This window comes from Myxine glutinosa, chromosome 7 (assembly GCF_964187855.1).
Source record: "Myxine glutinosa chromosome 7, kmMyxGlut1.1, whole genome shotgun sequence".
Lineage (NCBI taxonomy): Eukaryota > Metazoa > Chordata > Myxini > Myxiniformes > Myxinidae > Myxine > Myxine glutinosa.
In genome coordinates, this window is record NC_136267.1 from 175405839 (window position 1) to 175423338 (window position 17500).

General features: G+C 41.9%; 1 protein-coding gene across 4 annotated transcripts in view; it reads right to left on the reverse strand.

The window, feature by feature from the left end:
- Positions 1 to 17500, reverse strand: part of LOC137431851 (catenin delta-2-like) — a 580901-nt gene that overhangs the window by 117521 nt on the left and 445880 nt on the right. For all 4 annotated transcript variants that reach the window (XM_068123611.2, XM_068123613.2, XM_078782572.1 and 1 more), the window contains one exon: positions 9425 to 9575. In XM_068123611.2, coding sequence (XP_067979712.2) covers positions 9425 to 9575 — 151 coding nt within the window. The remainder of the gene's footprint in view (positions 1 to 9424; positions 9576 to 17500) is intronic.

Genomic DNA, 17500 nt, shown 5'->3' on the forward strand with positions numbered 1-17500 from the left:
TTCCATACCTAGTCAATGGCGAATCTGCATATGACGATCCGCGAATTCACGCTTAGAAAGTAGAAACCGTCACGGCATTTCGTCATTCACTTGAACTCGATATCTCTTTTCTTCCATTCCAAACAGCATAACAGCAAACATTGACCAATCACAAATGAAATAACATTAAGATAAAAAATAAACTTTTAACAACATTCGTGACATAAACAAATATTTAAATCCTGATGTGAAGTTCCGTACGGGTGGGTGAATACAATTACGAATTCAAAATCGTAATTGTATTCACTCAATTCCAATCATCAATTGATACTTTAACAAAACGATTAACACAATTAACATTTAACGATTTAACATTACGATTGAATAAAAAAAAATATATAAAAAACCACCTTTAGAGGCCATTTTTCCCCGCAAGCGGGGGTTGGACCTTTTTCGGGAACTGTGGTTGTTGTTTTTCGGTCCCCTTTTTGAAGCAATGTTTTACGGCCGGATGCCCTTCCTGACGCCAACCCTTTTTGCCGCCTTTAACGACAAACAGGGAATTACCAGTGAACTGGTACTCAATTAGCCGACCTCGGAAGGGATGACAGGCTGAGTCAACCCCCCTGGCGTTAATTCAGCGATTGACCGGGATTCGAACCCAGGATCCTAGGATCCTAAGCCGGCACCCTAGCCGCCAGCCCAACACCAGTTAACATTACGATTGAATGACGGTTGTATTTGGATATTATCAAACCCGCGCATTTCCGTCATCTGTCCACTTCTGCATTCACGGCAGGTTCATAATTGTGATCAAAATCGAAACAATATTTGTAGAATTTTTTTTAACGATTCATATAAACATCCGTTGAATCATATCACACGCAAATCATCAAAATCTAAACAGTACATGGCGCCCATTTTGAAAAAACATTGAATTCTACAAAACGGAAGCGACCGCTACACGTCTTTCTCAGTCACACGTTTATGTGTGAAGAGTGCGCGCCGAATCTGAAACATGAAGCGGCCGCTACACCTGTTTCTCAGTCACTTTGCACACGCTGCCGTGTTACTTCGGAGCCACACATTTATATAGGAAGAGTTCATCAGGAGTCGATCTACTCTCTCCTGGTACGTAGAATTTCAACAAAAGCCACATCACTGTTCATATCGGTAAATATTATTCCATCGTGTTTGGAAAAACTGGAAAATTGGAAAACTTGGAAAAATGGAAAACTTGGAAAAATTGGAAAAACAATATACCCTATTTTACTCCCAGGGGTCCCAGGAATACCCACCCAAAATATCGTTGCGATCGGTTGAGCCGTTTTTGCGGTACCTTCGAACGGACAGATGGACATTTGGTAAATTATAGTAGGATTTTAAAAGGATAGCTTCGTAAGTGGTATAAATGGCTAAAGTAGAAGAATAACTAAATAAAGAAGTATGGCTGGGGAGAAATATACTAAGAATTTTTTATTATCCCGCGCATGCAAAGCGAAAAGCGTGTTTAAGCATTTGGTTCAGTTCTATCTGCCTGTCTGCCCAGAAACGTCAGTTTATGATCGAGAAAACTTAATTTCAATCGAATGTTATATTTTGAACACGAATCTGAAAACAAAACCTGTAGTTAAACGGTAATTTGGCTCTGATTTCGTCCCGATCGCACATGCGCACAGAGAATACTTCTTTTTACTCACTTTTCCTGGCAATCAAAGAAAACTGAAAATCATTCCAAACAGGAAAGTTACTGTTTTTAAGGACGTCGTAAAGGACACAAACAACAGACACAAACAACTGACGTAATGTGTTAAGTTAGGTGGTGTAAAAGACACTGCATCAATGGCGGTATACTTCCAAATTTTTTATTTATTTATAAAATCCTTTATTTTCTTTCAATTGAATTATATACTTGAACATTATAGAACACAAATAGCCTAATTGGCACTTTCAAAAACCCTTACGTTCAGCAATACTTCAACAAAATATTACGGCATTTTACATAATCTCGACCAATCAAATTTGCCGCTCAGATCCCATGTCCTTGTTGTCAAGAACGCGCGGGATAAGGTTTTTCTATTGACTCTCTAGTTTAATGATTTCGTATATAAAATTAAAGCCATGGTAAACACTAGTTACAGCAGACGATATATTAAGAGAAAATGACGCTTCGAGATTACTCTTGATAAAAAACAACAGCTTTTGCACATTGTATATTCATTCCTTTACACTGTCCAACAAGAAAAAGAGTAATCAGAGATTGCAAACCCTTGCCAGGATGTATTTTCAGTGGTTTTTAAGGCTTTTGTGTTAAAACAAATATGACGGCCGAACCACGTGACCGATGATGTCATCATTATTTTTCTTCTAAACTAATTTATTCCTCGATTATGCTCAAGAAATTTCATCTTGATCGGATGAAATTTTGTACTTGTCGAATTATGACGTCATAATGGAGGCACTTATGACATCATCATTAAGATATTTTATTTCCCATGGAGAGTGCTTTACAATGAGCCATGTCTCAATTTTTTCTATTCAGCACTTTCCGAGATATAGAGGTGCAAAGTTTTTCGATTTTTCCAAGATGGCGGCCGAACCACGTGCCCTATGACGTCATGATTATCATTAAAAAATTCTGCAGGTGGAGTTTCACCTATGGTGAAAATTTCCCGTCAATCGGACTAACGGTTGCAGAGAAAATCATATTTATTCTGTGCGGACAAACAGACAAACAAACGGACTCAAATGCAATACCATCTCCTCTGGCGAGGGTAATAACACCAAATTAATTTTACAAGTCGTATTGCAAACGAGATGCTTTTACAATGACGTCATGGGAGAAAAGTAGAGCAAAAGGCAAGAGTATTTTGCTGTCAAATTACATTCAGCAAGCCATGAAATACTTACATTATATCACAAAGCAAGTGTATACATGTTTGCATATTTACGGTGACGGAAGCTGCTGCTGCTGCTGCACTTCTAGCCTGTGCTGTTTTCCGTTTAAATCATCACTTTCATTCAGGTTAAATATAATAATTTATTCTACACAACATCGAGGCTCATGGAGGGTGGAGATTAACAGTTTTATAATGGGAATTAAATATTTCGATTTTAGTGATGGAATGCTGATTGACATGTCATTATCTCCACGTCAATAAACCAACCTTGCACAAAATGACATGGACTCCATATGTTACTCGCCTGGAGAGAGCCAGCGTGCAGGCCTCACACTCACGGATAGATAATCCTTTATTATAAGTATTCGAAGTAGGACAAGAATGTGCTTTTTCACATCTCGAGATAAGTGCCATCATTAGGATCCTGCTTAGGTGAGTAATACATCTTAAAATAGTGAACAGACAAGAAATTGCAAGACTTGTTTGGTTAAGTTTAAACATCATGATCAAAAACCCAAATGAGAGAAAACAATTTGTTCCCACAGATCTAAATGATGTCAATTGATTTTGGAAAATAAGTTAGCGATGACTTATTATCGTGACGTCATCCATGGACGTATTCGAGAGAGAGGAAAGTAAAGATTGAAAGAACCCAAACCATTGTGGTTTTATGAAACAACTAAGCACTGCCTGTCTCTATGATGTACACACACACACACACACACACACACACACACACACACACACACACACACACACACACACACACACACACACACACACACACACGCTGCGAGGCTGCAAAAGAAAGGGTTTGGAATGCGGAGTGCCACTGGGGACCCGGTGGCCAGAGTCAGAGGGGACCCAGCGGCGAAGGTAAGGTGAGACAGAGGGGAGGAGACACAGAACCACCATAATGGGGAGGGGGAACAGACCCGACTTGCAGTCGTGGACCGAGTGAAAACACTTACACAGTTGGAGGGGATGAAAACGAGAATGGCAGTTGATAACAGGCAGATGGGAAAGAAGAGGAGGAGGATACAGATGACGAGGACCAGCGAAGACTGGAAGAAGAGATGGCAAACAGAGTAGTGGAGATGAGAGTGACACCATTCGGGGAAAGACCACAACTGTACAAGATATAACACAACCGACGAACAAAAATGCTGCTTGGGAAAAACCAACAAATCACTCTAGAGATTGGTACCAAAATCATCCCCATTAAAGGAACTCAACATCGTGAGCTTTGCAGCAGCATTGCTCATGTAAGAAAATAATACCGCAAGAAGAGCAAATCAGCCCATACAGAGACCATGTGCCTCCATGGAGATGGAGGCTAAAGGCACAAAGGGAGCAACTGAGAAAAGAAACGGGACAAACACAGTAATTTATAAGGGGAAATCGAAGCCCAAAGATAATGCGGAGAATCCATAAAATAAAATACAAACATAAATTTGGAAATAAAGACCCAGAGGTAATAGCTGCTGAAAGCAAACTCAAAATAGAGATGATCGCAAGAAAGAGAAAAAAAATAGGGGTAATACCCCTGGGTCCACACATGGTAGAATAAAGCAGTATACTACACCGAATAAATGTATTTTTAACAGTATCACGGTATTTTAAACCAATTTCAATGGTTGCTCGGAGACAGGGCAGCATGTAGAATCACACTAACATAATCATCAGACTTTAAACAAACAAACAAACAAACAAATACCTATTTTGTGGAGCAACTCCCCTCCCCCTCAACATGCCCACCCCATATACCACGATGTTGGTACATGCACAGGTGATGAAGGTTGTGATCAAGTTTCATCAAAATCGTGTGTGTGTAGTTTTGGAGAAGAGAGCAAATACCTATTTTAGGGGGTCAAACCCCTCGCACACATTCTTAAACCCTGATTTTCTTATTCCATGAACAAACTTTGGCACATCACGGGTGATGAAGGTTGTAGTCAAGTTTCATTGAAATCGTGTGTGTAGTTTCAAAGAAAGGAAATATCTATTTTGGGAGCAAGATCTGGACCCTCTTTGACCCCTGATAGACCACCTTCGACGCCGACTTTCCTAACGCTGTGAACACACTTAAGTTGCAACGTCCCAAGTATCAAGTTTGGTCACAATCGCATCAGCAGTTTCAGAGAAGAAGTTGCAAGTGTTTACAGACTGACGGGCGGACGACGTGCCATCCCGTGCCATCCCATAAGATCCCCGGAACTGCGTTGCAGGTGAGCTAAAGACTAGGACGAAGTCAATAAAGGGAGAAAACAAAACCGCATGTTTCAAAATAACCTGAAAACATTCTACCACAAACGAGGGAAACAAAAGAAAAACGTGTGAAAACCCACCCCCTCTCCTCCCCCACCCGATAAAGATAACATGGACATTTCTGAGAATGAATCTTTGAGGCCCCAAATGAAAACAACATCTGAAGGAAATTCCTCCAGTGATATTTAATGAAGAAAAATTAAATAAAACAACAACGAGGAAAAATGCCAAACTTTAAAAGCCCCGGCCCAGATGGAATTCCAAACTTCTGATTAAAGCAACTAGATGGTCTACACAATCACAACACTCAAGCATTGAACAAACGAATGCAAGACGAGGGGACTTTGGATGAGTGGCTCCCAGTAGGTAACACCTTCCTTATCACAAAGCCTGAAAACATCACTGGGAATATTATGACAAACAAACTGCAGATGGAAGCTGTCCGAGGCTCGATGACGATCCTCAAAAGAGCCCTCGGAACAAAACTTTGAGAATAAGAAAACTTTACAAACAGGTCCATGAATCATGATCCTTACTGAAACGGTGGTGGATATTTCGGGACCTGGGGAGACTCGGTTCTACGTTCTGGAACCCGCATATGGAGATAACAACAACCAATGACACACGCACCACTTTATCGTTAACGACGGTGGAATATCCGCAGTGCGGGCACCTGCATGCAGTGCACCTTCACTGTGAAAGGAATTGGTCATTTTTGTTCTCATAAGCAGCATCAGCTGGAGGACAGGGTACCAGGCAACTAGAAAGCCTCCGTCCACCTTTACTGGTGAGCAATGAAACCAGAGACTTAGAGAGCGGGTGAGGGGGCAGCATTCCGCAAAGAGGAGAAGAGACGGATGAGTGAAAGTGAGGTGGTGGGATGAGCTGGGGGACAAGAACAAATGAGGGAAGATGATGGGAAGGAAGAGGAGAATAGGAATAAAATTAGGAAATACACAGACATAGACCCGAATGTTGTCTGGACCTGTCATAAATATGATGATTTTGAATTATTATTCCCAATATCTGAACATAGCTGTGGAAACAAGACAAGTTTGACACTTGCACATCGCTCAAGACAATTTGTTTTCCGAAACCACCACTATCGGAATAGGCACACCACTGACCTTGTTCCGCTATTTTCAGCGCTGCTCGCATGATATGCTGGATTTGTAATGCTCAGAACCTTGCATCCCAGTCTGGCGTTTGGTGGAATGGCCAAACATGCTGTCGTTTAACGGACGATTTGTCACGGACGGCGAGGACATTACAAGCGTAAGCGTACATCGCACAAGGCTGCACCCGGCGACTGAAGCACAACACCTAGCTGCCTCTACTGCCCATTGCACATGTGGGGGGTGTCTCTATCACACAATGCCCACAACGAAACATTCAAACTGTCCTTCAAGCTTTCTGGGGCATGGCGAGCTTGCCTTTCAAAATGAAGACCCGGAGTACTGTTCACTTAATCCAAGAGGCCCGGGCGGCCAGGCGTGGAACCTCAAAGGCACCTGCCCATTTGTCGATATTAACTTAACAGCATCAGCCAAGCGATTGTGACAGTTTGCTATGCACCATGTGGCAGAAGGAAAACCTTTCACTTTAATCTCTCGTTATTTATAAAGGCAGCATTTGAGTGAAGGTCACTTTTTGGGTTTTCACACCTGGGAAGACTTTCCCAAAGAAGCAGTGATAAAGTGGCTTTATGACATGGTCTCTTGTGAAAAAGTGCAGTGAAGAGAGATTAGCATTCTGTAATGGCAGAGGTGTCTGGTACTAACACTTTTAACGAGAAAATCAGCTAAACGGAAAAGCTGCAATTTTTTTTCGAAAGACATGACCAATGCTCGTCAAACCGAAGAGGAAGGGAAAGGTGTGGATGAAACAGAAAAGGAACAAACCAACCGACAACTAACAAACAAAGTGGTGATGGAGATGGGGGATTAGGGGGGGGGGGAGTCACAATAACCTGGAAAAAGTGAATTTTTTTTCGAAAGACATGACCGATGCTCGTCAAACAGAAGAGGAAGGGAAAGGTGTGGATGAAACAGAAAAGGAACAAACCAACCGACAACTAACAAACAAAGTGGTGATGGAGATGGGGGATTAGGAGGGGGGGATCACAATAACCTGGAAAAAAAGGAATGCTTGAGAGTGGGATCATTTGGGGTAGAAGAGATCATGAGTGTGGATGGGGGATGACCCGAGGTAGTCGTGAACAGCTGTCTTCAAGCTCTGGGGGAGGAATGGGACCTGAACAGATTGGGGAAGTTGGTTTCACAGGTGAGAGGAAAGAGGAAGAAATGGGTGGAGGTGAGCAGTGAGCCTGGATTTTGGGAGTTTAACAAGAGGGATACTGGCAGACCGTGTACACCCTACAGCAACCTGGGAGGGACAGAGCCAAGACAGGGCATAGGTGCAAGACCAAAAAGGAGACGGCGGAATATAGAGAGGCCATCAACCTGCCTGTAATGTGAAAATTTCATGCTGCATCTCGGTACGAGACACACTGATGGAGCCAATTTCGTGAGCAACTGGATTCCAACAGAGAGGAAATCCTTTAAAGCATGAGCAGCTGGTCTCCTGAAACCCCGATGCTTTAGGTTTGTCCTTCCATTTATCTCTTACGTCCTCCCAGGGAAAATCTCATATTTTTTCAAACCAACCCGCCAATAAAATATTACACGTGATATTTCCTGCAGGATGTATTTATGTCATAGTAAGATTCACACAAGTTAAAAATTGCCTTTTAATGGGTCCACAGATGTCCTCACAGCAAGAGCTTCAAGAGCTCTAAATGAGCACTTAGTGTCAGATTTCTCGCAATGGGTTGAATGGTGTTTTTGAGCACATGGAGTCATATCTGTAACCATATTCAGCACCAGGCATTCATCCTACAGCAGAACACCCACTCTCAGCTTGAAATGCTGAACCAGTTGAATGATGAGGAGCAACATCTGGCAGAAATGCCTCTGGATGAAGAACAACATCTGGTAGGAGCAACACACACCACGCCCCTTCATTGAGATAGTTATTTTCTAACCTCAAACATCATTGCTTTATTTGAGGAAATTTCGTCCACCAGTGGCAGTTTACATTAATGGGCGAGAAGAATGGCCTAGAATATGCACACTCACCTCTAAGCTGTCGAGACAGGGTATGAATCTCGGCCCAGCTAAAAACTGTCATCCCGGTGTTTCATAGGCAGGGTGATTCATCAATGCATCTGCGTTCGCCCCATCTACCGACATTAGATAGCAGATATTAAAGATTCCACAGTGTCCTTTGTGACGAGTATGAAGAATATGAAGAGTAAGTGAGCTATCACCGGCACCCTGGCCAAATTACAAGTTTCTGCCATAACCTTAGTCGAATGTTAAACCTGGCCAGCCGGTTCGTGAAAGCCTTCGGCCGAGCTTCCTCTGGCCAACCCCATAAGAAAATGGGAATAATTTTGGCTGTTGAAGAAGAAGAAGAGGAAGAAGAAGTGCCAGTTTACATTACTCATCTGCCTCCTCATCATCATCGTCATCATCGTCATAATAATCATCGTTTTATGGCCGTTTCCATGCTTGCATGTGTAAGTCATGATTCACCTAATGTCTGCTTCGCAAAAATGCAATTTGAGGCATGTTTTTTGCGGCTGGATGCCCTTCCTGGCACCACCACATCATCAGCCATGGACCTAGCCTTTGTCTAAAGAGACATACCGTGCAAGGCAGCAGGGGGATTTGCAATCATCGTTTCCTTCTCCGAGGTGGACTGCCTACCAAGGCTAAAGAGCTCCACCTACCTTGGTTGGGTTGGTGAGTGTCACAGCAAGTCCTCACAATGGAGGGTCATGCACACTACACCTCTAGGGTACCAACCTACTCTGAGATCCTCCAGACATTTAGCCAGTGCCCTGAAGAGCACTGTTGCCATGGCGCAACACGAGGAGGGAGTCTGAAAGTCTTGGCAAGGGTAGAGGCTTTGTACCGGAAGGAAGGGCTTACACACTCGGCCTTCTTTTCGCTCGCAGAGCTATCTGGCGGCCGTAGCTAAAAGCAACAAGTTGAAAACCACATCACACCTTACTACAGCACCAGATGCGTACACCTGTCCTATGAAAAAAAAAAACAAGCACCACAAATTGTCAACCACTTTTACATTCCCTTATTCACAATACTTAGCCGAGGATAAATGAAAAACGGTATATCATCCCGAAACAGGGTAGGGCAGAGATGAAAACCCAGGTTATTTAGTCGGTTCACAGACTTTGTGGACTATGCGCTTACCAATAAGGTCTTTGTTTCGAGCATCGCGGGCCATGTTGCGTAAAGCCGTCGCAATGGCACAAACCACACGTTCACTGTCCACCCGAAGTAACTCCACCAGCACAGGAAGACCCTTTTCCCGGCGTACGGAAGCTCGTACACAAGCAGACCACTGCACAAAGACATAATGTTTGAACATCAGTCAGTGCACAGTATTTCTGGTATTTTGGGCCATGGTATGAGGTTCTGTTAAAAGGCATGGCGAATAATGGCATCAAATAGATAAATAATGTGATGCGACTGAGTTTGGCACAAAGTAGTTATACACTACATAACCAAAAGTATGCGGACACCTCTGCTAATTAGTGGATTGGGCCGTTTCAGCCACACGCATTGCTGACAGGTATATATAATCAAGCACAAAGCCATGCAATCTCCATAGACAAACATTGGCAGTAGAATGGGTCATACTGAACAGCTCAGTAACTTTCAACGTGGCACCGTCATAGGATGCCACCTTTCCAACAAGTCAGTTCATCAAATTTCTGCCCTGCTAGAGCTGCCCTAGTCCACTGTAAGGGCTGTTATTGTGAAGTGGAAATGTCTAGGAGTAACAACAGCTCAGCCATGAAGTGGTAGGCCACACTAGCTCACAGAACGGGACCGCCGAGTGCTGAAGCGTGTAGTGCGTAAAAAAAAGTCTGTCCTCGGTTGCAACACTCACTACCAAGTTCCAAACTGCCTCTAGAAGCAACATCAGCTCAACAACTGTTCGTTGGGAGCTTCATGAAATGGGTTTCCATGGCCTAGCAGCCGCACACAAGCTTAAGATCACCATGCGCAATGCCAAGCGTCGGCTGGAGTGGTGTAAAGCTCGCCGGCATTGGACTCTGGAACAGTGAAAACACGTTCTCTGGAGTGATGAATCACATTTCACCATCTGGCAGTCCGACGGATGAATCTGGGATTGGTGGATGCCAGGAGAACCCTTCCTGCCCGAATGCATAGTGTCAACTGTAAAGTTTTCTGGAGGAGGAATAATGGTCTGGGGTTGTTTTTCATGGTTTTGGGCGAGGCCCCTTCGTTCCAGTGAACGGAAATCTTAACGCTATAGCATACAATGACATTCTAGACGATTGTGTGCTTCCAACTTTGTGGCAACAGTTTGGGGAAGGGCCTTTCCTGTTTCAGCATGATAATGCCCCCGTGCACAAAGCGAGGTCCATACAGAAATGGTTTGTCAAGATCGGTGTGGAAGACTTGACTGGCCTGCACAGAGCCCTGACCACAACCCCATCGAACACCTTTGGGATGAATTGGAACGCTGACTGCGAGCCAGGCCTAATCGCCCAACATCAGTGCCTGACCTCACTAATGCACTAGTGGCTGAATGGAAGCAAATTCTGGTGGTTTAGGTATGATATTAGCCAATTGATTAAGAAAATATTTTATGATCAATATTTATTGATTTAAATTATGCAATAAATCAATCAATTATTGTACACCTCTCCTACCCAATACAGTCTCTATGAGCTGCAAGGTGGTATTGCCGGATGCCAGAGGCACCCCGGCAATGCAGCGCTGGAGGATATTTATTTATTTGGCATGGGGGCGGTGTACTTTGAATGTATCTGTACTTGTTGTACACCGCTCCTTTCCTATGCCATATCCAGGCGCTGCATAACGTCATTGCCGGGCACTGAAGGGGGCCTGGCAATGACGCACGCTGAAAGAGAGTACTCAGTTTTCACTCCGGTTATTTGTTACTTGGCAAAAAAAAAAAAAAAAATTTGCAAGTATGTTGATCACTCTGGTTTGTGTGTGTGTTTGTGTGTGTGTTTGTGTGTTTGTCAGTCCGCTCACTTATACTTGCCTACAGGTCACAATTTTAAAACAATCTTAACGACACTTCACCAAATGGTAGATTTCGTGGTCCGACAAAATCCTATATATTTTTGAGGTCAAAAGGTCAAAAGGTCAACATAGGCCAAGGGTCAACCACTTTTTTCAGATGATCTAAAATCCTCAATTTTCATCCGATTGACTTGAAATTTGAATAGAATTTACATATCGGCTAACTGAATTGAACCACCAACTATTTTTGAGATCAGCCTAGGTCAAAAGGTCAACATAGGCCGAAGGTCAACCACTTTTTTGTGAATTTTAAAAATCCTCAGTTTTCATCCGATTGACTTGAAATTTATTACATAGCGGCTAACTCAATTCAACCACCAACTATTTTTGAGATCGGCATTGGCCAGAAGGTCAACATAGGCCAAAGGTCAAAATCAAATTTCAAATTTCTAAAATCCTCTATTTTCATCCGATTGACTTGGAATTTGAATGGGATTTTCATTTCAGCGAACTGAATTCAACCACGAACTATTTTTGGGATCAACATAGGCCAAAAGGTCAACATAGGCCAAAGGTCAACCACTTTTTTCGAATTTCTAAAATCCTCAATTTTCATCCGATTCACTTGAAATTTGAATAGGATTTTCATATCAGCTAATTTAATTCCACCACCAACTATTTTTGAGATCACCATGGGTCAAAAGACCAACATAGGCCAAAGGTCAACGACAATTTGAAATTTCTAAAATCCTAAATTTTCATCCGATTCACTTGAAATTTGAATGGTATTTACATATCAGTTCACTGAATTCAACCAACAACTATTTTTGAGATCAGCATAGGCCAAAAGGTCAACATAGGCCAAAGGTCAACCACTTTTCTCAAATTTCTAAAATCCTTAATTTTCATCTGATTGACTTGAAATTTGAATAGGATTTTCATATCAGCTAACTAAATTCAACCACCAATTCTTTGTGACGTCAAAAGGATGCTCTACTGAGTGCCATTCTCCTTTGTTCTCTTTTGCCAAGTCTCGTTCTAGGAGTGATTTTTCATTTGTTTGTTTGTTTATTTTCTTTCTTTTGTCTGGGCGATATCTCAGCCACCCTTTGAGCTAGGAAGCTCAATTAATCAATTAATCGATTAATTATTTATTGATTAATCAATTCATTTTTTTTTAAATTAATGACTTGTTTAATAAATTTTCAAAAAGTTACAGCTTTGGATGAAGCACTAGTGGTTTAGGTGTTCTATTAGCCAATTGATTAATTATTTACTTATTTTATGATTATTATTTATTTATTTTCATTATTAATCATTTATTTATTTTCTTTCTCATCTGGACAATATCTCAGGCACCTTTTGAGTGAGGAAGCTGATATTTGGACACGACAATGAGCAAGTGATTTGGCTCTAAGTGGTATTTTTGATTTATTGATTAATCAATTAATCGATTGATTATTTCAATATTCAATTAATTATTCAATTTATTAATGTTTTTAAAGTTATAGGTCTAGGTGAACGGTGGTGGTATTGGTATTCTATTAGGCAATTAATTAATTTTATTATTTTACGATTATCATTTATTTATTTTCATTATTAATCACTTATTTATTTCCTTTCTCATCTGGGCAATATCTCAGGCACCTTTTGATCTAGGAAGCTAATATTTGGACACTATAGTGACCAAGTGATGTGGCTATTGTTGTGGAAGGAAATTAATTGCGTATGTAATTTGTGTAAGTTAAGTGGATTTCCTTGAGCCTCCACCTGATGTGGCAGACACTTAAGTTTTAATTGCGAACTTAAGCTTCATAAATACATATATTAATCAGCTTTAATTGTGTTGTATAGTACTTACTAAGTGCAACTATTTACTCAGAGCTTTTCATTGACAGGTCATAAATAAAGCTTAAGGCAAATGGTTGCTGCAGCAACCTGCCTGCTCGGAAAAGCTTCCCGCCGTTTGTAACTCTTATCTTGGAAAAATGAAGACCAAATCCCTGTTGCATGATGTTCTCCACAACTGGTGCGCAACAATTAAAATTACAAAGCATACTTTGTTTTCCAAAGTACTGTCTATGAGTTTGTAAACCTTTAACTGTGTATTCAAATGGTTTGGACTATAGAACAAACATTTTATTATTAGTAATATTTTGTATAAGCCTAGAGAAACTTTCTGAAACTGCTTTTTAATAAGTGTTGAGCTCCATGCAAGGTTACACCGGCACATCCCACTAAAAAAAGATTAGATTGTGACTTAGCAACGACATTGAAGGAGTGCCGTTCTCTGGAGAATCAAATGAATTGCACACTTTCTTTCAAGCCAACAAAACTGTGGGTTAATGCTCTATTAATTTGATACACGTTCTGGGAATGTTCTGAGACAAAATGGGAAATGTATTATGTTATAACTGTATAAAACCACCTTTAGAGGCCATTTTTCCCCGCAAGCGGGGGTTGGCCTTTTTCGGGAACTGTGGTTGTTGTTGTTTTTCGGTCCCCTTTTTGAAGCAATGTTTTACGGCCGGATGCCCTTCCTGACGCCAACCCTTTTTGCCGCCTTTAACGACAAGCAGGGAATTACCAGTGAACTGGTACTCAATTAGCCGACCTCGGAAGGATGACAGGCTGAGTCAACCCCCCTGGCGTTAATTCAGCGATTGACCGGGATTCGAACCCAGGATCCTAGGATCCTAAGCCGGCACCCTAGCCGCTGGCCCAACACCAGGGACTATGTTATAACTGTATGCTTCACAATAACTGAGAATTGTATTTTATGTAACCCAAAATCTCTCCCAAGATAAAAGGAATGGACAAAACCAGATTGCCTTCATCACGCTTGAATCTCTTGCAACTTTTCTTATCTTGTTCCCAACCTTCCTCTCTATCCTCCCCTCAGCCCAGCCCCATTCTCTTTTTCTTCCCAAGTATAAGAAAGGCTGTGCTGCACAAATGCTTTAGGATTTTGCTCTGAATTGTTGTGTGTGTGTGTGTGTGTGTGTGTGTGTGTGTGTGTGTGTGTGTGTGTGTGTGTGTGTGTTCTTTTTGGATTTTTGCCAAGTGGTTTTCTGTATTCCTTTGATGTATATCTTCCTTGTAACATAAGCAAAGTCCTCCACGTTTCATTAAAAATCAGTCAATTATCTTAAACAGTTTGGACATTCATTATTTTGAGTCTTCTGTCTATCATTCAAGGCTAAATTAATTAGTTCCACATCACTATAAAGGATTTTTTTTGATTTATTGATTAATCAAATCAATTATTTAATTTTTACAATTAATGACTTCTTCAATTACTTTTCTAAAAGCTACAGCTCCGGATGAAGCACTGGTAGTTTAGGTATGGTATTAGCCAATTGATTAAGAAAATAATTCATGATTACTATTTATTGATTTTAATTATGCAATTAATCAATCAATTATTGTACACCTCCCCCTCCCAATGCAGTCTCTATGAGCTGCACGTCTGTATCGCCGGGTGCCGAAAGCGCCCCGGCAATGCCGCGCTGGAGGATATTTATTTATTTGGCATGGGGTCGGTGCACTTTGAATGTTTCGTTATTTTGAGCATACGGAAGAAGAAGATGTCTGTATACAAAAGGACGCGGACGGGGTTTGCATTTTCAGATTCTTTCTGGTTTAGCAGTTGCAACTGGTCCTATCCCCACAACTCCCCCACTCCACCCCTTTATTTAATTTACATTCACAGTAAAAACCACAACGCGATAAGCTCCACAAACTCGTAATCCGAACCGATCTTCAACATTCCAACTTCAGAATTGACTCTAACAGTAACAGCAGTCCCAACTACGAAAAACGTGTTCTTTGCTAAAAACGTTTCATTCAAAAAATGCGTCTCCGAGCAGTTCTCATGGAAATGAGAATTAAGTTAAAATGATTATTAAGTTAAATTTAAAAAAGTAACCCCAGAATAAGAAATACAGCCTCACTTAAATAAACACATAAATACACTTAATTATAAAATTGCAAGATATGGTAAATTTTATCAGATTTCACTCCAGATTTGGAGATTATTTAGTCTACAGCATCCAATCCTCATATCTGAAACCAGATTTTGATGATATGCTTCAATTATGTAATGATAATAATTGATCGTGTTTCCAAGGCAAGGCACGTTTGAGTCGGCCAAACCAAAATGGCGACTTGAGAACCCAGCGAGGTGTAGTGGGTTCACCAAGATGGTGGGCAGCCATATTGGTAAACCACCCCATCTGGTTTTTTTCTTATGAGCACCTCGTTAATCATCTTCAAGAAGGGTGTTATAACACACCCAAACACCCAGTGTTCATCCTTGAAATCTGTTGGAGGTCCAGGTGTACGCATGCGAAGTTTGGGGCTGCTAGGTTTTATGGTTTTGGAGTTATGGAGGAGACAGACGGACGGATGGACGGACACTGCCTTTTATTATTAAAGATAAAAAACTAATTATATATATATATATATATATATATATACAGTCACATGAAAAAGAAAGTACACCCCATGTAAAGTTTTGACTTTTTCAACATATTTCAACACACAGCTATTTGATCTTCATTTCAACAATATTGATAGATAAAGGTGATATAATATAACAAATATCATGAAACATTTACATTTTGTAGTCCATTGTATAATTTAAATAAACATAAATGCAAATTTCGATGTGGAAAATGTAAGTACACCCTTGGCTCCAATAGGTTGTATTTCCCCCTTTGGCAGAAACAACCTCAAGTAGGCGTTTCTTATAACTGTCTACCAGTCTTTGACATCGACTGGGAGAAATTTTTGCCCACTCCTCCGTGCAGAATTATTTCAGCTGTGCGATGTTTGAGCGGTTTCTTGCATGCACAGCTCGTTTAAAATCCCCCCACAACATCTCGATGGAATTAGGATCCGGGCTTTGACTTGGCCATTCCAGAAACCTGCATTTCTTCTTTTCAGCCATTCCTTGGTGGATTTACTGGTATGTTTAGGGTCATTGTCATGTTGCAAGGTCCACCTTCGGGTGAGCTTCAACTTTCCGACAGATGGCCTCACATTATCCTCAAGCACCCTCTGGTACAAGGAAGAATTCATAGTGGATTCTATGATGGTGAGCTGCCCAGGCCCTGATGCAGCAAAGCTGACCCAAACCATAATATTTCCACCAACATGCTTTACAGTTGTATGAGGTTCTTGTGGTCAAATGCTGTCTTTGGTTTTCGCCAAACATGTCTTCTGGTACTGTGGCCAAATAGCTCTACCTTTGACTCATCTGTCCAGCGCACATTGTTCCAGAAGTGCTGGTCTTTGCCAAGGTGTTCATTGGCAAACTTTAGTCTTGCCCTGATGTTCTTTCTGGACAGCAAAGGTTTCCTCCTGGCACACCTCCCATGTAGATCAAATTTGTGCAGCCTCTTTCTAATGGTAGACTCGTGCACTTTGACATCAACAGTGGCAAGAGCTACCTGTAGGTCCCGTGATGACATTCTGGGGGTTCTTAGAGACTTCTTTCAGCATCTTGCGGTCTGCTCTCGGGCTGAACTTGCTTGGGCGGCCTGGCCTGAACAAGTTGGCAGTTGTTTGGAATCTTCTCCACTTGTAGATGATCTTCCGGACAGTCGAATGATTAATTTCAAATTGTTCGGAGATCTTTTTAAATCCTTTCCCAGAATCGTAGGCATCTATAACCTTCCTTCTGAAGGCCTCAGAGAGCTCTTTCTCAGAGAGCTCAGAGGCCTCAGAGAGCTCCTGCTCCTCAGAGAGACAGGACTTGGTTAAGGACTCGCGTGCACACGGCTTGGTGAAAGGACTTGTGTGAAGAGAACTTCGTGCGATAAGCATTTGGAGGCATTGAACTGTAACTCGCACAGTATAACGTACGCGCCAGAGGAGAGGAAGAAGAGGCGTTGAGTACACGGCTGCAGCCAGACGCGCCGGTGGCGAATAGCACCTACGTCAGCCACGCGAGTAAACGCGGTAATACCTGCCAGTGATTAACCGCCGAAGTCCGCTCCCTACCAAATCGCCCCGTATTAACCCTTGTGCACCAAACGGCACGCGGAGAGCTCCAGCCTTCTCTACTTACCATCTGCAGAGGACGAACCGGAGACCGGAGGGAGCTGCACGAGAGCCATCCTTGGAAGCGGACCATCATCCTGCAGCTGCAAGCCCCGTGTGAGTGTGTGTGCGACGGGCCCGTTTGTCCTAGGTATTAAGTTAAGACTGTTTTAAGGCTGCACTGTGTCCCCTTTTTCA